This window comes from Geotrypetes seraphini, chromosome 7, assembly GCF_902459505.1.
Source record: "Geotrypetes seraphini chromosome 7, aGeoSer1.1, whole genome shotgun sequence".
Taxonomy (NCBI): Eukaryota; Metazoa; Chordata; class Amphibia; order Gymnophiona; family Dermophiidae; genus Geotrypetes; species Geotrypetes seraphini.
In genome coordinates this window covers 2,207,957-2,230,639 of record NC_047090.1, presented here as the reverse complement: position 1 = coordinate 2,230,639, position 22,683 = coordinate 2,207,957, and the positions used below count along the sequence as shown (strand labels likewise).

At 41.7% G+C, this 22,683-nt stretch overlaps 1 protein-coding gene across 4 annotated transcripts in view; it reads left to right on the top strand.

Annotated features, from left to right (window-relative positions):
• The window catches only part of CCDC87 (coiled-coil domain containing 87), a 220,106-nt gene that overhangs the window by 183,916 nt on the left and 13,507 nt on the right, over positions 1 to 22,683 (top strand). For all 4 annotated transcript variants that reach the window (XM_033951406.1, XM_033951405.1, XM_033951408.1 and 1 more), the window contains 5 exons: positions 547 to 647; positions 9,629 to 9,762; positions 14,663 to 14,739; positions 19,134 to 19,274; positions 20,807 to 20,921. In XM_033951406.1, the coding sequence (XP_033807297.1) occupies positions 547 to 647; positions 9,629 to 9,762; positions 14,663 to 14,739; positions 19,134 to 19,274; positions 20,807 to 20,921 (568 nt within the window). The remainder of the gene's footprint in view (positions 1 to 546; positions 648 to 9,628; positions 9,763 to 14,662; positions 14,740 to 19,133; positions 19,275 to 20,806; positions 20,922 to 22,683) is intronic.

Here is a 22,683-nt window from a genome sequence, read left to right as displayed (position 1 = left end):
CCAGTCAGTCAATGAAGAAAAAAATTAAAATAAATCTTTTTAAAAAAAAATTAAAAGGAAAATAAAGAAAATAACACAGCGATTCGTGACTAAGAAGAACACAAACCGCGATGAGAGAAGGCACGAGGCGAATGAAGTTCAACGCAGAATGTCAAAGTATAGACTTCTTGGCTCCGTGGAAAACTGAGAACTGAGGAGACTAGCCCTGTGCTGGGCGGGAAGGCACTCGCGCATGCGTGGTGCGGCTGACTCGAAACTTCTACGTTTCTACAAGCAAGTCTGCTTGCGAGGCTGTCCGCATCTGGGCTCCCATATGTTGAGAATAGGCTGCCTGCTTGTCCTGGGATAATTATTGTTCCATAGAAGTAGAGTGCAATGCAAAGTCAAAAATAGTGTCAAGATCCTAACATAGGCTTCTAAAACAGTGGATTACAGACAGATAAGTACGAGTATGTAGTGCAAGTCAAGGTACAACACTCAGAATTGTTCTTCAAAATGCTGAGCATATAGCACCACACAATCTCAATAATTTAACTTCTTTTCCAGGACACAGATTACTTAAGTGTGATATTTCATTTATACGATAGTGATGATGAAGAGGAGGAACAAAGGATATTAGCGATCACCTCACCACGAGAAATGAAAAGGTGAACATAAGCATGCTTTATCAAATTGTTAGTATAAAACAGCAATTTTCAGCTTGGAGAATAAATTGAAGGTCCACGGATACTTTGACCCATGGGCCTTCCATCTAATTTGTTTAGTTCTTTCCCTTTGCAAGTTCACTTTTGAAAGGTTTGTGGGCACAAAATTTTACTTATGCTTTACTTGAGTGCAGGGTCTGGAAAATGTCCTTCTTTCTTGCTGACTTGTGAAACTTAGGGCTTCTTTCACAAAGCTGTGCTAGCAATTCCCGTGCGGCAAACTGTTCCCTCTAAGCTGAGCTCAAAGATTTTACATGGTCGCTCACAAAAATACTTGCAAATCTGGAAAATTGTTGGTTATTAGAACATGTTGCTCTACACCACTATTCCCTTTCTAACCCCGAATTTTGGTGCACAGAGGTTTCTTGGATTTATATGTAGGGTGGAAGGTTGTGGGGTGGGTTGATTTATGTTTTACTTTATAAAACTACTTGATGGCTGGCATAGCAGACATTTTATTGTTGGACTTGCTTGTACTCTGCTGACATTGTTTTTTTTTTGGTATTGTTACTCTGTTGTCATCAGTAAAAATTGTTTCAGAGTAGAACATGTTGCTCATACAAAAAAAATATTTTAGAACTTGTTGCTCACATGAGAAAAAATTTGCACGCACCTGGCCAATCCTTAGAGGGAGCATTGGCGGCAAATGCGGCAAAGCACATTCAATTCCTATGGACTTCATCACATTTGCCATGCATGAATCACTAGTGTGGCTTTGTAAAAGGATCTCTTATCCCTGGATTCTGTAACTGGCACCCATGTCAGCAGCCACCGATCGTGTGTCAAGTCATGTGACAGCACTGATTACAGAATCGCGCATGATTCAGCTAAGATAGGTGGCTGAAATGTAGGCCTGGAAAATCCTGCCGGCTCAGCTAATCCGGGATAAATTCCCCTGCTATGATCAGCTTATGGCAGCTGCTGGCTGGCTTTAGGATCCCGTGGCATAGATAGATGGCTGAAATGTAGGCCAGGGTTTTCTGGGCCTATATTTCAGCCGCCTATCTTGGAGTGAATCGCAACTAGGTAGCCGCTTTAGCCTGCCTAACGCCACTTCCAGTATTGGCCACACCTACTTTGGCATTCCACAGCCTAAAGCAGCTAGCTAGTCACGATTTCGGTGCCTTTTATTTACGCATCAGTAGGCGCTTAAACCTTGCCATTTTTTGCTATTTTAACGGTGTTTTTCAATTAACTTAGGTGCCAGCTGGGTGCCTACTGATACCTAAGTTTAGGGTGCCTATTTTAGAATTTCCCCCTTAGTGACTAGGTCTGCCTGCTGTGGTAATTGGCCCGGACATTGTCCACTCCTGCTACATGCGCCACAGAAATGGCATGCAGGTATTATTTCTGCTCACTGGAACAATAAGTGGGCCTCCAGACTCAGTTGCATACTCGAGATGCCTCCTTGGTGATTGACATACACCACCACTGTAGCATTGTTCAAGAAGACTCAGACAGCCTCTCCTTCCAGAATCTTCTTTTGCTTCTGTAATGCCAACTGAATGGTCTGAAGCTCCAGTCTAGGGTTACCATATGGCTCCAGAAAAAGGGAGGACAGACAGAGGCATCTGAGTTTTATTTCCTTTGAAAGCAATGGAAGTAAAATCCAGATGTCTCAATCCGTCCTCCTTTTTCTGGAGCCATATGGTAACCCTACTCCAGTCTGTTGATGGACTACTTTCTCTGGGAGGCCAACCACTTCCCCTGGCATATTTCAATGAGGCTGACCAGCAGGCAATTCACTTTGAAATCAGGTTTTATTCTGAGCTGTGCAATATCTAGATTATTTGATTTATGTACAATTACTGTAGGGTCATGAAATAGTTAACTGTTGTTTAAAATATTGCTCTGGCCTACATAGCTGAAAACAGTGTATAATCTATTGATTGCATCTGCCTAAAATGTATGTCCCTACCTTACCACATTGTAAGCTGAATAGATAAGAGTTTGAGCCATGATGTACCCTGCCCTTCTGTACATTTATTGTAAGAGTTAGATAAGTGTCCTGCTAGTGACCTGCTAGTGTGAGCTTAGAACCAATGAGTGTTAAGAAAAGTAACACGTGAAAAGCTTTTTCTAGAATTCAGTTGTATAGCCAGAAAAATGAATAAATATCTCTGTAATTTCCTGGTTTCGGCACTTCTGAGCCAGCTTGGAGCTCAGGGGTCCAGCATGCATGCTGTGAATAAAACTTATACTTTCTTCACGCCTCTGACTTTGTGTGTCCAAGTGACCTTTCATTTGGCTTCCGAACAGGGACTTGAAGGTCTCTTGACCACTGGTTACTCGATTGGTCACTTGTTTCTGGTCCTACGGCTGATATGTCTGCTTAGCCGGCTGCCTTCCTTTTGGGGGGTTGGCAGACCTCAGGACGTTGGACCGCTTCAACTGACTTATCTAGTCTCAGTTTAAAGTACAAGAATCTGTATCTGTATCTGTATCTGTACCTGGAGTGGCCACTATCTGGTAAGTGGGGATTGATCATCCCTATCCTGTCTCTCGTCTCCTGCCTAGTAAGCCACGTGATCTGTCGCTGAAAAGTTGTGGGGAAGGATTCTAGGAACTGTTATTTTCTGGTTGAGTAACTGAACTGAAATCTGTTGTGTTTTGTGTGTTTGAGAGTGTCTGAGACGTCCTTGAGGACGAAGCGAGTGTGGACCTGTTAGTACTGCGTTTCCCTAGTCCAGAGATGGGCGGGGCTAGGAATTCAGGGAAGTGTTTTTGTCCTCCATTGCACAATGGGGGGATGTCTGTCTACCTGTGGGGATCCCTTGATATGTTAGCTAATTTTAAAAAAGGAATTTGTCTTTGATTATACTTAACAAATCAACCCTTATTTGTCTGTGCCAGTTAGAATGGCTGATATTTGGTGTGGGCTGGCCCCCTCTGGCTCCCTGGAAGAGGACATAACTCGTCAGGTTTTTATGCATTCGTTTGCTGTCAGTTCCTCTTCCAGTCAGCCAATTTTTGCATTCCAATGGAAAAACCCTTCCACTGGACAAACCTCCTAAGTAACCTGGACCCGTCTACCCCAGGGCTTTAAAATTAGCCCCTCTCTATTCAGCACTGTCCTTGCTTCAGACCTTGCCAAATTCTTCCCTTCATCTGATTCCCAAGTCCTGCAGTATCCCGGGTTTTTTATGAGTTCTGTCTGTCCAAATGTATTAGTGAAGTTTAAACTGTCAGTTGTTTAAAGCAGGAGAGGGGAGTACCCCTCCTCCTCCTTTTGTGATAAGGGCCATGAAATGTTTAGCACTTCAAATGTGGTTTCTCCTGAAACAGATAAGTGGTTTTGCATTTGAAGTTTTTGGCTATGTTATAAAATGTATATGCATATTCAGAAATGCATATAAACGAAAAATATGATTTCTGGAACTTATATTCCATGCTAAAAAGAAGTTCTTTGTCCAAATTTAGTAGTTATTTGTCTAAATTTAAAAGTTCTGAAAAGGACTACATCTGTAATTTGATCTCTTTGATCTTTAAGCAACTCTCTCTCCTTTGTGAAATTCTGTAGGAAGGGGGAGTAAGTCTCTACTGAGACCCATGTTGATTGTAAAAAAAAAAAATAAAAATGAACAATGTTTAAACTTGTGAGTACAGTAAAACTTTGGTTTGGGAGCACAATTTGTTCCAGAAGTATGCTTGTATTCCAGGGCACTAGTGTACAAAAATATACATACTTGTATTGTAAGCCCTTGCTCGTTTGGAACAGTCACTGCATTCCTGCAGCGTCATATAGAGAGGAACCATTGGCTCAGTTGTGAAAATGTGATGCTTCTATACTGTATGTACGTGTATTGCAAGACGTTACTGGTATAGCAAGTTAAAATTTAATCATTGCTTGTCTTATAGAACACTTGCAAACCAAGTTATTTGCAATCCAAAGTTTTACTGTATATTCCAATCTTTGTTTTGTATTTCTGTATATAAAAAAAAATGTAAGTTTAGGTATAACAATGTAATTTTTAGGAATGCTTTTGTATTGAAGTAAATATTTTTGCCAGTCAGCTGATAGTGAAGGGACTGCTGCTTTAGAGAGCGCTTGTGTCAGACTACCCTGCTTAGTGGGTGGATCCAGAACTGCATTTTAGCTTAATTTTATAAGTCAGCTCTTTGGGGTAGGAACCTGATATAGAATAGGGATTGAGAACAATTCTTATGTGTTAGTACACATCTTAAGTTCAATTATTTTGTACCTTCTCTAATCTTTTGTAAACCACATAGCTCTTCACGGTATTGCGGTATATAAACTGTTATTATTATTATTATCTGAGTCTTTCAGATAGTGGGTCTGCCTTTTAAATTTTCCTGTGGCCATGTTTACATTGATTTCAAGTATGCCTTCCTCGTGTCACCTACCTTGGCTTTCAAATCTCCCAGGGTACCAGGTCCCTTCCTACACCGAGGTCTAGGCTGTCTGTAGTCTCCCTGTCCCTGATAACTGCAAGGCTCTGAGCACCTTTCTCAGTATTGCAGGATACTGTCCCATCTGGATCCCTGATTTCTCTACTATTGCTCGTCCTCTGTATGATTCCACCAAAGGCGCTGACTCAGCCCCTTTTGTCTGGACCCAACTTCAGGAGCGGTCTTTTCGCTGCCTCCAAAAACTTCTGACTCAGGCCCCTGCCTTCTGGCCCTTCTGCCCAAGAAGCTGAGCTTTATGCCCTCACTTTTGCCCTGCGCCACTCTGCCTCTCAGTCTTGCAATATATATATACTGACTCCAAATATGCTTTCCTTAACTTGCATTCCCATAGGGCCATCTGGAAACATCGAGGTTTCATTATAGCCTCCGGCCGCCTGATCCATCATGCTCCCCTCATTCTTGACCTTCTTGAGGCCGTACAACTACCCTCACGTGTTTCTGTTATGCTCTGCCATGCTTACAGACGCGTGATGGACCTTGTCTCTCGTGGCAATGCCCTTGCCGACCACACAGCCCGAGCTGCCAGTCTCTGCCCCCTCTTTCGGCTCCTCTGTATGCAATCATTCCTTTTCTGGATTCCCTTACACCCCAGTACGCTTCTCAGGAACAGACTTGGGCATGCATTATTTTGGGCCAGTCTGTCCTGAAAGGGGGGTGGATACAAAATGCGCCAATTCAAGTGCCAATCCAGACCCACACACTGATACTTCAAACGCAAGCACAACACCCTCATAGTTATTCCTCAACACCTGGCCCTCACGATTGTCAAAAGATGCCATGATCTGGCACACTCTGGAGAACCCGCTATGAAAATTGACTCTCAAGAGACATTTCTTTATCAATCACCTTGATCAGCTAGTCCGGAATATGGTCCGACAGTGTGTTGTCGGTTCTAGAATAAAATTCCCAATCAGATGACTGCCACCTCTTGGATACCAACCTATTGGAACATATCCGATGCAGGTTCTGTCTGTAGATTTTACCCACATGCCCATTTCCCGTTCCCTCAGTCACTTCCTAGTCTTCACAGACACCCTGACTAGATGGGTCAAAGCCTTCCTTACTTGCACTGAACGCGCCAGAGACGTAACCAAACACCTCCTGAATAATTCCGTGCCTTGATCTCCTTGTTTTTATAGGCAGTGACAATGGCCCTGCTTTCATTGCCGATGTTGTCCAACAAATTGCTCAGGCCCTCCAAATTGAATAGAAATTATATGCTGCTTACCATCCTGAGAGCTCTGGTCAGGTCGAAAGAATAAACAGAACTCTTAAGACCCTTCTCACAAAATGAATTGAAGAAACTAATCTGTCCTGGCCTGTCCTGCTGCCTTCTGTGGCCTGTCCTGCTGCCTTCTGTTCTTTTTCAGATTAGATGCATCCCATCTAAGCCCCATTTGAGCTCATGTCCGGCCGGCCACCACCCATTGTGAACCCAGATCCTGGTTCCTTTGCTACTCTGGAATCAGATATCCTCCAGAGTCAGGTCCAGTCTTTAGCTAAAGCCCTTTAAGAGCTCCACAAATGGGTCCTGGAAAGGGCCCCACTATCGATAGCTACACAAATCCATGGGTAATTCCCTGGAAATACAGTATGGCTAAAACTTGGAAGTCAGACCCCCTGAAACCTAGGTGGATAGGTCCTTTTACTGTCCTAATTTCTTCTCTTACAGTTGTCAAAGGTGTCCGGACATGAAACTTGGTTCCACTACAACACGGATCTTCAGCTGAAGCTTTCTAAGACCTCAAAAGTTCTGAATATTTACCACTGTACTTAGCAGGTGTTCTGAATATAATTCTTTATAAGTGTTTGAGTTTAATTGACTGCCTGTGGTTCACCACTGCCTTTAGCAAGTGTATAACTGTTTGAAGTTTTCTAAGTTGTGCCTGAAAGAAAAATGAGTTTCCTATGTTAGTATATATATATATATATATATATATATATATATATATATATATGATATTTGTGTTGCCCTCACTTATGTTTCTTTCTTCTGTATTTTGTACTTAACAAGTGCCCCTAGCCCTTTGCCTGATGTTTGTTTGCATGAAGGAGTTAAGTACAGAAAGTGTCAAACATTTGAGGGTATTTTCTGTTTCCAACCTACTGGTGATGAAGTTTAAAAGTGGGCGGAAATCTGCATTTATAATGTTGAGGGTCCACTTATCAACTAGACTCTTATTGTAGACCCCACTCGCCCGGTGTCTTTGTATTGTGATACATGTGTGCTATTTGATGTTTCTCAAGGTCAGTTTTGTGTGGCTCCCTAGATTGACAGCGTTATTATACCAAATGTGCTAAGTATATAGGTCTGTATAACCTGATGCCTTTAAGAACTGCCCCTATGAGGAAACCTTCACTAATGGTGGAGCCTGTCCTTTATGAGAAAGAATACCCCGTCTGCCTCCCTTACTATAGGTCCTAGCTCCGGCCCCTTGTGTACTACAGGCTACTGTAATCCCATGGTTTTCACTATCACTGACCCATATAACTGGAATGCCAATGTCCAAGTCCAGAAGGCCAGAGACTGCATGGCATTGTATATTGATGGTAAAAGGTGAGACCCAGGTACTGATGTATATGTTCGAATTGTATCCCACTCATGTGCTCCTGTCTATCACTCTGTGGTGTTTCCCCAGTTTTATGAAATTATGAAAGTAGATACTAATATCCTGTAATCACTAGAAATCTGTTTATATAGTTTGCTGAAACTATAGGTCAGACTCTTAATATTAGCAATTATTTTGTATGAGGAGGGACTGGTATGGGAGAACAGTGGCTATGGGAGGCAATGCAGCTGGACATGTTAAACCTGACTTCACAGACCCTCACTTTTACGTCAGGTCCACGACCTTCACCTTGTGAACCTCCATTGTTGCTTCCCACTGTCTTCAGCCCTTCAGACACTGCTTAATGGAACTTCCTATGAATTATGGTCAGCTCCTGATAGTTGATACTGGCTCTGTGATCTGTTTGCCTACTCTTGGTTGCCTGCTTAATGGACTGGTACATGTGTGCTTTGCATGATCCGTCCCAGCTTCTTCCTGTTACCGCTGGCCGATGGTGAACACCTGGGAGCCCCTGTATTCAACACCAGAGGTCGCCAAAAGTGGTCTACTTCCACCAATTCCCTTAAAATAGGTGAATGGGGTGATGACTGGCCTGCAGAACGAATCATTGCTGCTTATGGACCTGCCAAGTGGACCGAGGATGACACCTGGGGCTATCAGACCCCAATCTATATGCTGAACTGCATTATTTGTCTATAAGCTGTACTTGAACTGATAACCAATGAGACCTCCCGAGCTTTGAGTACCATTGGCAGAGCGAATGCTAAAATGCGCACTGCTATTTATCAGAATCGTCTAGCTTTGGACTATTTACTAGCTGCTGTGCCTGTGATAAATTCAACCTCTCCAACTGTTGCCTTGAACTTGAGTAAAGTGATTGAGAACGATGTGGATCGTATCACCAAACTGGCTCATGTTCCTGACCAGACCTGGCGTGATCTTACTGCAGACTGGATCTCTGGTACCTTCAGCTCCTGGTTGCCCTCTGGTTCAGCATTGAAGATCATCTTGCTGGTTGCTGCCCTGTCTTCTCTGCTCCTTTGCTGCCTGCCCTGTATGGTCCCCATAGCCATAAAGCTGCTCCACTGAACTATGGACTCTGCTGTCAAACGTTCCACTGCTGCATTGGTCCTCTCCCAGTATCGTCCCTTACCCACTGGGGACCCCGACTTTCCTGACCCCTAACTTTATTTTGTCAGGCTTGGCTCCTTAGGTACACCAGCCTGAAAGGGGGGAATGTAGGGTCATGAAATAGTTAACTGTTGTTTAAAATATTGCTCTGGCCTACATAGCTGAAAACAGTGTATAATCTATTGATTGCATCTGCCTAAAATGTATGTCCCTACCTTACCACATTGTAAGCTGAATAGATAAGAGTTTGAGCCATGATGTACCCTGCCCTTCTGTACATTTATTGTAAGAGTTAGATAAGTGTCCTGCTAGTGACCTGCTAGTGTGAGCTTAGAACCAATGAGTGTTAAGAAAAGTAACACGTGAAAAGCTTTTTCTAGAATTCAGTTGTATAGCCAGAAAAATGAATAAATATCTCTGTAATTTCCTGGTTTCGGCACTTCTGAGCCAGCTTGGAGCTCAGGGGTCCAGCATGCATGCTGTGAATAAAACTTATACTTTCTTCACGCCTCTGACTTTGTGTGTCCAAGTGACCTTTCATTACGATTAAGACTCCTGAGACGGCCAAAGACGCTAAAACATGGCCATGTTGAGTCTTATTTAAAGTTATCCAATAAAAGACTTCTGATGCTTTCTCACTATTGAAAATAGTAGGGACAAGATGATATGCCCTTCATTTTTAATAGGGTAACACTGAAAAATGTTTGAAAATCTATGTAAAAAATGGTCTTCACATCTTTTTTTAAAGTGTGCTGAAGAATTAACTCTTTTAAATACAATATTTTACAACAGAGAACTGGATAAAATTATTACTGAAGATGAAACTGAAACTGAAACTGAAACTGAAACTGTGGAGGGCAAGTTTAGTGCTGGATTAAGGAATGGTAGTAGTTTAACATCGCAAACCCATGGAACAGTATCTGAAGGTAAACATTGATTTCATTGTTTCTGTGCATTTTTTAAAAAATATTCCCATCATGATCATTTTCTTTGACCACTTGCTAATCTACATTACTGTCTTAAGGACTAAGAACAATACCACATTAAGCTGATCCTTGATTCAATATCATCCATGATTCCGAACCTCAGAAACCAGAAAGAATTAAGAGGACACATTCAGCAGGCAGGCAACAATAAAACATTTCAGTTTAGAACAAGTGGGGTAAACATGTAGAGCAGAGTTCATGGAATTCTTTGCAACCCCTGTGTGTGTGAAAACGACAAAATCTTGAGCAGTGTAGAATGGGAAAGTCAGAGTATATAGCATTAAGGGCTCCTTTTACAAAGGTGCGTTAGGACCTTAATGCGCGGAATAGCGTGTGCTAAATTGCCGCGGCCCTAGCCGCTACCGCCTCCTTTTAAGCAGGCGGTAATTTTTCGGCTAGCGTGCACTATAGCGCACACTAATCCAGTGCGTGCGCTAAAAACACTAGCGCACCTTTGTAAAAGGAGCCCTAAATGAATAAGTAGCTATAACAGGCATCTCAGAGACCTCATAGATGAACTACGACCAATGAAACACTGTGTTACTACCAGGGTACAAATTATATCACAATGGTAGGGTGGATCAAATTGGAAGAGGAGTGGCCCTATATGTTAAAGAGGGAATTGAAACTAACAGAAAAAAAATTCAGCAAGAAACATAGTAAAGTGGAAAAGAGAATACTGTGCAATACTACTGTATGACAAGCCAGACCAAATATAGATGATAAAATGTTCACAAAAAGAAAGGCTAGCAAATTTGGCACACTATAATAATGGGTAGGGTTACTAGATTTTCTGGAACAAAAATCCGGATCCATGGCCCCGCCCCCAGGCCTGCCCAGTTCTGCCTAGCCCTGCCCCATTCCGCCCCCTCAACCTGTTTGCTTGTCAGGAGGGCATCTCTGCATGCGCTGATGTGACACGATGATATCACACTCATATGTGCGAGATATCACCGCAAAGTATCAGCTGCTGGGTTTTGAAAAGTTGTCCATTCCGGACCCCCTGTATTTGTATTTCCCCTATATGGCTCTCTTTCCTATTTTATAATGTAATTCTTTACCTTAATCCTATCATTCCAGTAGGTCCTCTATGTTTTAATGTATGTTACCATATTTTATTATGTACAAGTCGCTTAGAAGACTGATAGGCGGTATATAAATTTTTATTAAACTTGAAACTTGATATGTCCTTAAAAAGGAGGACATCCGGATGTCTAGTGACCCTAAAAAATGGGTGATTATTTTGGTGGGGTCCAAAGTAGAGAGCTGCATGGGGATGACGGGAATCCCGCAGGTTCCCCCCTCGGATCACCGGGATTCCATGGGGACGCCCCCTCGGATCATGGGGATCCCGTGGGGATGCCCCTCATGGTCTCAGGGATCCCACAGGGTTGGAGCCAGCTCAGGCTGAGAGGCTTGTCTTTTCCTGTCTGCACACGCACACATAGTCGACTGGAAGTCATTCCCCCAGTGTCAGAGCTGATGTCGGAGGGAAGGCTTCATATCAGTCATGTGCAGCGTGCAGTGAGCAAGCCGGAGCTCCACTCCTTTAAAGTCCTCCCCTTCCCATCCAGTGGGTGCTGCGAAGAGGCCGAGCGCATTATCCCTCCCCCACTCCATCCCTCCTCTAGCCACGTTACCTGGGCGCCGCTCTCTGTCCCCCTCATTCTGGCAGTCGCAGTGATTGTGCTGGAGCGGAGCCTTCCCTCTGCTTCGCCAGAAACAGGAAGTGGCATTACTGGAAGGCAGAAGAAGAGCTCAGGAGGAGTTGGGGGGATCTCGCTGTGAGCACTGGACAGAGGTAATGAGGGTGGGGGGATGGAAAGGAAAGTGGAAGGAAAGAAAGATAAGAGGACCAGGAAAGGGGGAGGGTTGCTGGTTGGTGGAAGGGGCTGTAGAGTGCAGGGAGAGATGCATGGGAGGCAAACACGGGACACAGAAGGGAGTGAGTGTGTTTTTGGATAAGGCATGAATTTGGGAGAGAGGATGGAGGAAGGGAGGGAAAGAGATGCTGAGGTGGGGGAGGAAATAGAAAGGGAGAATTGGGCATGGGTGTGTCAGTAAGAGGGAAAGAGAGATGGTCAAGTACATGGGGAATGGAAGAAAGGAGAATTTTTGGTCATAGGGAGGGAGTGAGGTACAGATGATAGGGAAGAGAAAGATGAGAGGGAGAAATGTGGTAGAAAGGGAACAGTGGGACAGATTGAAAGGGATGCAAGAGGGAGGAATTTTGGACATAATAGTGAAGGGAATGAAGGGAGAGATGTGGCATGGTGCTGGAGAGAGGTGATAGAAGGAGAAATGTTGGACATGGAACTGGTGAGCAGGGACGAAAGATGCTGCACTTGGTCCGGAGGATGAAAGAGGGATTGATGCTGGACTATGGTAGGAGGAACCAATGGAAAGCAACAGAAGAATTTACAGAAGATGGGAAAGCGGAAAAAAGAAACTGGGACCAACTTGATGGAAAAATAAGTCTCCAGACAACAAAGGTAAAAGATGGAATTTATTGACTAAAATATGTTAGTTTTGGGAAATGTATATAGCAGATATCTTTGTATTGTGTTCAAAAGAAAAGAAATGCATTTCTGGTTTTATTTCTGCAATGTTGAAGTACTTGCTGACTTTTGCTGTGGCTGTTGGGGATCCCCAAACACCGCCAGCAGAGGACCTCCTCTAGAGATGGCCCGAACTCCCCTCCACCAAGCGCAGCAGTCGCTTGCCGTATCCCTGAGCCACTGAGGTGCCAGCATCTGTGACTCAGGGACACTACTGCTGCCTGCCAAGCTTGGCAAAAGGGACCCCTGGCCAACTGCAGAGGAAGTCCTCAGCTGACAACTTGAGGGTCCTCATCAGCTGAGTATTTATATTTTATATTTACATTAGAGGCTCTGGTAGAAACCCATTTACAAAATATGTATTCTTCCCAATTAATTTTCCACATTAATAAAGTTTCTTTGCTTATTTGTAAATGGGTTTCTACCAGATCCTTTAATTCAGTAGCATAATTAAATGAAATAGCTACTTCTAAAGTTTATAGGGATGGGCGTGGATGGATTTGATTCCAGCGGGGACAGGTGGGGACAGGTTTGACTCCTAGCGGGGACAGACGGCGATGGGTTTGATTTCTATCCCCACGCAACTCTCTAATTTACTATTCTGCCTTTAACTGTGGAAACAGAGGAAGGCAGTGTATGACCAACTGGTTCAAACAGGAAAGAAGCTACAGTATTCAGATAGGATAACTTCATCCACATCAGCACAAACATATCATACAACAGGGGGAAAGCAAGAGACCAAATATACCATTTTAAAACCCATTTTTTATAAATCGTGAAAAGACTAGTAAATAAGTAAAAAAAAATTCCAGAACCACAGCCACACAGCTAAGGGCTCCTTTTACTAATGACGCTAGCCAGCGAGGCAAATATACCAAAGCTCATAGAATTCCTATGAACGTAGGAGCGTTTACTTCACCAGAACGCGCTAAAATCCTCTAGGGCCATTTAGTAAAACTCAGTGTAAATGATTGGAAATTTATAATCATAGGTCAGAAAAGAACTCCATTTAACCTGATTGGATAAGTGGAAGATGATAAGTTTTTTTTTTGCTAATGATTGAGATGAGAAAGTACAAGAGTTAAGCAGCTTACATAACATTCTGAGGCTTTTTCCTTCTTTTATGTTGATTTATTTGCACACTAGTTTTATAGCCCGTTACATTAACGGGTGCTAGAATATATATGTGTATGTCTGTTTTTATTTTTTTTTCCTTGGCTGTCCACTACCACCCCTTGCCTGCTCCCCCTGTCCATTCTCCCTTCCTTTTACCTCCCCTGTGTCCTCCACCACCCCATCACTGCTCACCTTATCCAGCAGAAACCCTTCTCCCTTTGTTTTACCTCCCCTTGTCCATCATCACCTCCTTCCTGCTCTCCCTGTCCAGCAGTAGGCCTGTCTTTATTTTTCTGCCCCCCCCCTCCCTGTCCATCAACCCCTTTTCTGCCCTCCATTTCCGTGTGTTGCAGCATTTGGGTGGGATCTGACTCATATCCACTGCACACACCAGCCCTGAGCCTTCCTTCTTACCTGGCTCGGTGAGGTCGTTCCAGGTTTTCACTCCCAAGAATGAGGCCGCCCCTACTCTGTGATGCTACAATCTAGACAAGACATTGAGAGCATTTTTTTCTTGTTGTTATAGCAGAGGAAAGGTCTCTGACCTCCAGAGTAAATGAGAAAGCCAGTGGCTAGGTTGTGCTTCTAATGGAGTTAAGTTCCTGTGGTAGAATGTAGCCAATTTTCTCCTTTTTCCTCCCATAGGTGCTGATTAGGTGGCAGCCCCCTCCCCCCCTCTCTCCCCTCTCTATTAATATGACTTGCTGCTGCTTTAGCTCCTCCAAAATAAACAATTGTGCTTCCTTCTTTTTATCTTTCTTCCTCTTATTTTAACAATTAGGTCACGGTAGAATCAGTAGAGGAAAGGTAGATTGGTTTTAACCCTTGCTTCACCACTACTAAAGAACCTCCGGGTTTGGCTGCTGCGGCCTGCAGCCACCAACAGCCGCCGCGGCCGACATCCGACTTGGGCCGCTGCGGCCGACATCCGCCTCGGGGGGGGGAAGGAAGAGAGAGAGCGGAGAGGCGGCCTGAGTTACTGTAAGGAGACGCTGCGTCTTTCAACAGGGAGCAGGACAGAGCGTAAGCCGCGCATGCGCACTTCCTATGTGTCGCTACAGCTCACGGAAAACCGGCGCACACATAGGAAGTGCGCATGCGCGGCCTAGCGTTTTATTATATTAGATGCTCAAGTGACATCATAATATTTTATTTTTCCTTTGCAGGATATAAGTTAGGGGAAGGCCTTCCGAGTCATTTGCAGATTCCAATGAAAGCAATGAAAGCAGATGATGATTATCAGGTATATATGTCCATAAAATTTCTCCTGTTCCTTTGGCTTTCTAGCTCAGTCAAAACTAAGGAAAGGAATCTGGCAGCGTAAGTCTTCATTTGCAACCACCTAGAAAGTTTTTCCTGTATTGTATTTAGGGTTATCAAACGTCTGGATTTACCTGGACATGTTCTCCTTTTGAGGACATGTCTGGGGGTTTGGATGGCTTTTCAAAACCCAGCACGGCAGCGTGGGGTGTTTGGTTTTTGTTTGTTTGTTTTTAAAATTCTTTATTCATTTTACATCTTACAACAAGTGTATCAAAAAAAAAAAATAACATTTGAACTTATACAATATCACTTGATTATCTATCAGTTTAAACTTAAATTGTAATATTTAAACCCTCCCTCCCTACCCTACTAATTCATATGTATTACATATATCCTATAATATTTTATATAATTTTTCCTAATACTCTAAACATTTACTATGAAATCAGAAATGCAATTATACCTATTAGGGAAAAATGATATTTCAATCACTACTCATTATAATATTCTATTAATGGCCTCCAAACCTCCTGAAAGTTTTTAAAATTTCCTTTCTGCAAGGCTAACATTCTTTCTATCTTGTACAAATGACATAGTGAATTCCACCAAAAACCGTAATTTATTCCAGTTTTTATAATTAAATGTAATCTACTGAATGGCGACTCCTGTCATAATAAGTAATAGCTTATTATTCTTTGCAGAAATTTGACTTTTCTTCCTCATTGACATTCCAAATAATATAGTATCATAGGATAAAGCCACAGGATTTTCCAAAAAACAATTTATTTGGCCACAAATCGATGTTTTAAAAAGGTGCAGCGGGCGGGCGGTGTTCAGAAAGGTGGTGCGGCTGCGCGGGAGGGGGTTTGTGCAACTGTATGGGGGGGCAGTAAAACTTTTGTATCTTCACTTCATAAGACGCACTGAGATTTCCACCCACTTTTGGGTGGAAAAAAAGTGCGTCTTATGGAGCAAAAAATACGGTATTTTTTTTTCTGGTACCTCTTCTTGCATTTGTATCAAGATATATTATCTTGGAATACATATATCTAAGCATATAAAATTAAATTTGAAAAAGAATGCGTAAAATAGGCAAGCACCTTAGCACACATTTGTTATACTTTCAAAGAAAAACTGCTGGAGAAATTTATCTTTGAAAATTATCTAGAAAGAACACATGTCGTTTGCAATTTTGCAGACAACTGAATAATGTCCTCCTTTTTTTTTAATTCTTTATTCATTTTAAATCATAAACAAGTGTACAATAATATATCCATTAAAGTTTCAATATAACACTTGAAATTCTTAATCATATCCTCTAAAACAAAAATATAGATCCCACCCCCACCCTACTTAAAGTAACTAACATTCATTAATCCTTTTAAAACAGACAATAAATGTACAGAAATAGATTATAATTTCAATACTACACTCAAAAATCTTTACCAAGTCAACTGAAACAAAGAAAATAGTAATCCCCTCCCTCCCACCCTTCTTAAAGTAATTACAACAAACTTTCAATATCAAATATACCACCCCCCATCCCCCAGTGTGTAAATATAATCTCCCATAAAAAGTGATGTCTACTCATTACAATATTTTTTCATTGGCCCCCAGATCTTTATAAACTTATTGTAAGTCCCTTTCTGTGTAGCAACAGCTTTTTCCATCTTATAAATATGGCATAATGAGTTCCACCAAAATGTATAATTGAGATTAGAGTAGATTTTCCAGTTATTGGTAATATGCTGAATGGCGACCCCTGTCATGATTAACAAAAGTTTATTATTACATGATGAAATTTGACTTTTTTCCCTCATAGATATACCAAACAAAACGGTATCATAGGATAACGCAACATGGTTCTCTAGAAGACAGTTAACTTGGAGACCAAATTGAATTCCAAAATAACATAATATTAAAAATATTAAATGATCCAATGTCCCTACTTCAAGATTACAGTGCCAGCATCTATTAAATTTAGAGCAATCCAACTTTTGTAAACGAACTGGGGTCCAAAACACTCTATGCAATAAAAAGAACCAAGTTTGCCTCATAGATGCTGACACTGTACATCTCATTCTCCAAGACCAAATTTGTGGCCATTGAGATGCAGAAATTTGCTGCTTAATCTCAATGCTCCAAATGTCACTTAGACCATTTTTAGGTTTTTTATTTACATAACCAGATATAAATTTATACCACAATGCGGCTTGGTGTCCTAGGAAGTCTGCTTGAAAACATAGGAACTCCAGACTAAATTGATTATCAAGATTTTTCCATTCAGGGAACCCCACCTGAATAGCCTGCTTCAGCTGCAACCATTTAAAACGTTGTGATTTATTGAGACCAAATCTATGTTGGAGCTGTGAAAAATCAAGCAGCTTACCATCTGAAATAACATCATTTAAAGTTCGTATGCCTGCAATTATCCAGTCCTTCCATATAATTTTATTTCCGCCAATTTGAATCTTGGAGTTTATCCATAAAGATTGGTTCGTTGATTTATTGATTGGAATAGGTGTTAAATTACTAATGTATCTCAATGTATTCCATGTGTCAATTAAAATTCTGTTATCTTTATATCTTCTAGGTATTTTAATACTAGGAATATGAGCTAAATGTAAGGGAAACAAAAGACGCCATTCTAAATACAGTGGTACCTCGGTTTCTGAGTGCACCAGTTTGCGAGTGTTTTGCAAGACGAGCAAAACATTTGCAAACTTGGTGCCTCGTAAACCGAGCTTGCCTTGCAGTACAAGTGCCCCCCCCAGCGATCCGGCATCCCCCCCCCCACTCGCGTTGCCCCCCTCCACCGCGATCCTACTTCCCCCCCCCCAGCAGTCAATGACACCCTTTACCTGACTTGGCACCAGTGCCGGTGCCCGAAGATCCTCCCTCTTCTGGCGCGGCCTGGGCTGGGCGGTGCGTCGGAGATCCTCCTTCTTCTGGGCTGGGCTGGGCTGGGCTGGACTGGACTGGCTTTGAGCATTTGTGCATGCTCAAAGTCTTCTGATTTCGCTCTCAATCTCGGAGAGCACCGCCCAGCCGCGCCAGAAGAGGGAGGATCTTTGGGCACCGGCACTGGTGCCAAGTTGGGTAAAGGGTGTCATTGACTGCTCGGGAGGGGGGAAAGTAGGATCGTGGTGGAGGGGGGGCAATGCGAGCGTGGGGGGGATGCCGGTTCGCAGGGGGGGAAGCTGGATCGCGGGGAGGGGGTTGGAACAGCATCGGATTCCTCAAGGAGGGGAGAGAATGCAGCAGCGCTGGTAGCCTCGTGGAGGGGGGAGGAGGTGGAACCAATCAAAGCAGTTTCCCTTACTTCCTATGGGGAAACTTGCTTTGATATACGAGCAATTTGGTTTACGAGCATGCTTCTGGAACGAATTATGCTCGTAAACCAAGGTTCCACTGTATAACCATTCAGGTGCATTATCAATAAGTTCTGGGAGGATCCAATGCATACCCTGATGCATAATATAGGCTTGATGATACCTATAAAAATTTGGAAAATTTACCCCCCCCCTCCGCAATTGGCTTTTGAAGAGATACTAAAGTAATTCTGGGATGTTTACCAAGCCAAAGAAACTTTTAAGGATACCATTAAGCTTTTTATAGAAGGACCCCTGAAAAAAAACTGGTATCATACTCATTTGAAACTACAGGCAAGATCATCATTTTAATTGTTTGAACTCTCCCCCACCAAGAAAGATGCAAAGGATTCCATTGTTCACATAACTCTGTAACTCTTTTTAATAAAAGTTTTTCATTCTCTTTTACTGTGTCATCAAGAGTATTTTTTATCATAATACCTAAATATTTTAAGCCTTCCTCTTTCCATATAAATGAAAAAGAATCAAACAATCCTTTAGAGCAATGCACATTTAGAGGAAGAATTTCAGACTTACTCCAATTGATTTTATATCCTAAAAATTTTCCAAAATTATCAATCAGTTCCAATAAACATGGAATGGTAGTCTCCGGATTCCTCAAAAATGTCCTCCTAAATATTCAAAACTGTTCCTGGCCCAGTGCTGATTTTAAATTAGTCGTAGTGAACACAAAATTTTATTTTTATTTTTATTTTTAATTCTTTATTCATTTTAAATCTGACAACAAGTGTACAAAAATTATAATAATATAACACTTGAAATTCTTTCTCATATGATCATAATAATATAACACTTGAAATTCTTTCTCATATGATCATAATAATATAAAAATTATAACCCATCCCACCCTTCCACCCTCAATTACTACAAATAAATATATTCCAAGTAAAATCAGATCATATTAAAATAGTTACCTATAGGTAATGAATCTGCATTTTACAAGCATTCCTTGTTGATTTTAAATCTTGTTCACTAAATGTAGATACAAGAGGACATGTCAGAAGATGAACTCCTGCAGAAAAAGCTGGAAGCAATCTGGCTGAATTTGTACATCCCATATCACAGTAGGCTGGATATGGCAATCAAATATTGTTCCAGTAAATATCAAGGACAACTCAGAAAGGTAGCTTTTGTATTAATAAGGCTCGTACATACCCTTGTGAAAGCATGAAAATTCAGAATTCACTGATGCACACCTTGCTAAAATCAAAGTCCTGCAATTTGTTCTCAATTTAAAACTGAAAAAATCCTAAAGCATCAATTGTATTCAGCCAATTATATCTTAGACAAGCTGAGTAGTAGTTTGGGTACAGTGAAACTCTGGTCACGACCGGATTTGGTCGTGCCCCGAACCTAATTTCCTCATTGGAAATAAGTGAAATGAGAGTAAAAATTTATTTTTACAGATTATACCATAGAATGCACAGTCTAATAGTAAAGAAAATGTAAAAACCTTGACTAACACTGAGAAAAAATTGCATTAGGTTACTATTTTCAGGGAGAGTCCAGCTCCGTGATGGAGGGACGTTCTGCTTCAGGTGTTTTCTCGTGATTTCTTCTGGGTCAGGGGTTTCTCCTTTTTTCATCCGTTTAGCTGGTGAACCAGACTTCACCAAAAACCAACCTAATGTGACTTGTCTTTTCCTGCACATCAAAACTTTGGCGTCCTTTTACTGGATCATGGGGAGGTAGAGCCTTCGGCGCTGTCTCCTTTCACTTTAGCTCCCCATAACTCTGGCAGCCAAAGTCAGATCTGCACCCCGTCCGCTGTCACCCTCTCCCTGCAGAAGCCACTGCTCTTAGCCCAGGGAGGAGGGAGAGGAAACCCTGCCATTGCCAGAGAGGGGAGGGAGGAGAGGTCCTGAGAAAAGGGGAGGAGAACAGGCAGGCAGGGCAGGGTGTGCTGGACCTTCGCTCTTCAGGGCGGCAGAGAGCAGGAGAGTCAGCAAGGACAGTAAAGCGACTGATCCTCAGCAGTCGCTTCATTTTGGATCGGCAAACCCAGTCTGTGTTTCTTCTTCTGTTTAGTGAATTGATGGCTTCCTATTTATGCATGCCATTTCCCCTCAGTTGCATGGGCGGATCGGATCGGGTGGGAGATTGATCGGGCAGAACATTAGTGAATTGGATCAGGGTCAGGGAACGCTCGCAAACTGGTCGGGACACGATCAATGAATTTAGTGAATCTAGCTCTCTGTATCCTGAAAACTTGACAGGCTAGGTGTATCCCGAGGACTGGGCTGAGAACCCCTGCTCTAGAAAATACCCTTTATGGGTAAGTTGTTAGCCTATATCTTAGTGATTCTCAAATCTGGTCCAGGAGGCACCCCAGCCATTCAGGTTTTCAGGATATCCATAATGAATATTCATGAGAGAGATTTGCATCGCAGTGGAGGCAATGAATGCAAATCTTTCTCATGAATATTCATTATGGATATCCTGAAAACCTGACTGGCTGGGGTGCCTCCAGGACCAAGTTTGGGAACCACTGGCCTAAGTGTTATATTTTCCATTACCTGGTGTCATTTCAAAATTTAACTTCAGTTGGAGTTTAGTCAGATTTTTTTTATTTGCTTTGCTATAAAAGATATTTATAAATAACATGCACTGCTAATAAAATGTTTACATTTTAATTAATATAACTTTCTGTTTAAGATTATTACAGATTGGGAAATGGCTGCATATTATATCCAAAAAAGAGAAGAACTTCTAAGAAATCTAGAAATATTTGAGCGAACTGCGTCTGATCCAAACAGATTTTTTCAAAGGGGTATGGCGATATTAATCCCTTCCTTGTGCAATTCCTCGTTACCTCTCAGCTCATTTTCCTATAACCCCTCCTGGGAATTCAGCCCTTTTTCTCCACCACTACCCTCAGATTTTCCACCTTGCTCTGCTGTCCGACTGAAGAGACTTCTTGTACTGGTGTAATCATACTTTCTCTCTGGCTTTAGTTCAATCCAACGCAGAAGGCCCCCCCTCCTTTCAAGCTGATTTAGATTTAATCCCTTCTCTTCTTCAAAGCCATATTTCTTTTAACCATGTGTACTCTCTTGTATGAGGACAGAAGAATACTATTATAGGAAAGCTATTTATAATAAATAAATCAATAAATAAGTTGAAAATCCTCAATTAATGTCATAAAATCTGGCACCAAAACTGTGCTTTAGACCTGTGTTTCTCAACCTTTTCAAGCCAAGTACCTTCTAAGCCAGAAGTGTCAAAGTCCCTCCTCAAGGGCCGCAATCCAGTCAGGTTTTCAGGATTTCCCCAATGAATATGTATGAGATCTATTAGCATACAATGAAAGCAGTGCATGCAAATAGATCTCATGCATATTAATTGGGGAAATCCTGAAAACCCGACTGGATTGCGGCCCTTGAAGAGGGACTTTGACACCCCTGCCCTAAGCCTAACAAATACCAACCAAGTACCCCTGCCCAAGCTCCACCCCAGACCTGCCCAAACTCTGCCCCTGACCTGCCCAAACTCCGCCCCTGACTCTACCCCCATAATAATTGTAATGTAATTTCTTCCATCCATTTTTCATATACACACAATATAATCTTATTAATACATAATGGTAACCACAAAATTATAAAAACACAAAGCACACTGTATGCAGAGAAAATGTTAATTATCATTTATTTTCAGGGGGTTTTCAAAGAGTTCAAGGCAGATGACTTTAAAATATGCAATGTCACCTCAGCAACAACTATAGAAAAATAGACAAATATAGTGCAAAATATAGGCAGCAGATATAAATTCTCAAAACTGACACATTTTGAACACTAAATTGAAAATAAAATCATTTTTCCTACCTTTGTTTTCTGGTGATTTCATGAGTCTCTGGTTGCACTTTCTTCTAACTGTGCATCCAATATAGAAGAACACACGTCGAGATGCTGTGGATCAAAACAAAAGGGGGGGACCCGTTCTTTAAAAAGCCTTTGGGTGAAACTGGTTGAACCTTAAGGTCCTTCCCGAGGTTTAAAAAAAGAATGAAGAAATAGCTAAAGCTAAGTATAAAAGTTTTAAAGTTATATAAGAAAAGTTTATCGATTTGCAGAAAACATAGAATATAGAGCACAAGCACTTTAAAAAAAACTAAGGTCTGATGATGAATAAAAGCCAGAAAGAGAAACAAGCCTTCAAATAATTTGGCTGGAATTGAAGACCATAGAGGTACTTAGAAAGGTATTATCTGAAAAAAATATCACTTAGAAATTAGGCACTTTATTATATGCCGTTGTGGATTGATGGTGTATACATAGACAACTATATATCAGGAGGAATAATTAGTTTAACTCTGTGATGAAGATCAGTAAATATTTCCAATGATCACAGCTTTTATAAACAATAAATCATGGATGATATTCAAAATGAAATGTGAAGTGCTCAGACCGTATAACCTGTGTTTTTTAGTGTAATCACCAAAACGAGGTTAACAAGGGGACCATCATAGCCTTCACAGTCCCCTAACCACCTGTAATTTGTAAAAGAAAGAAGATGTACTTATCTTAGTCAGGTGG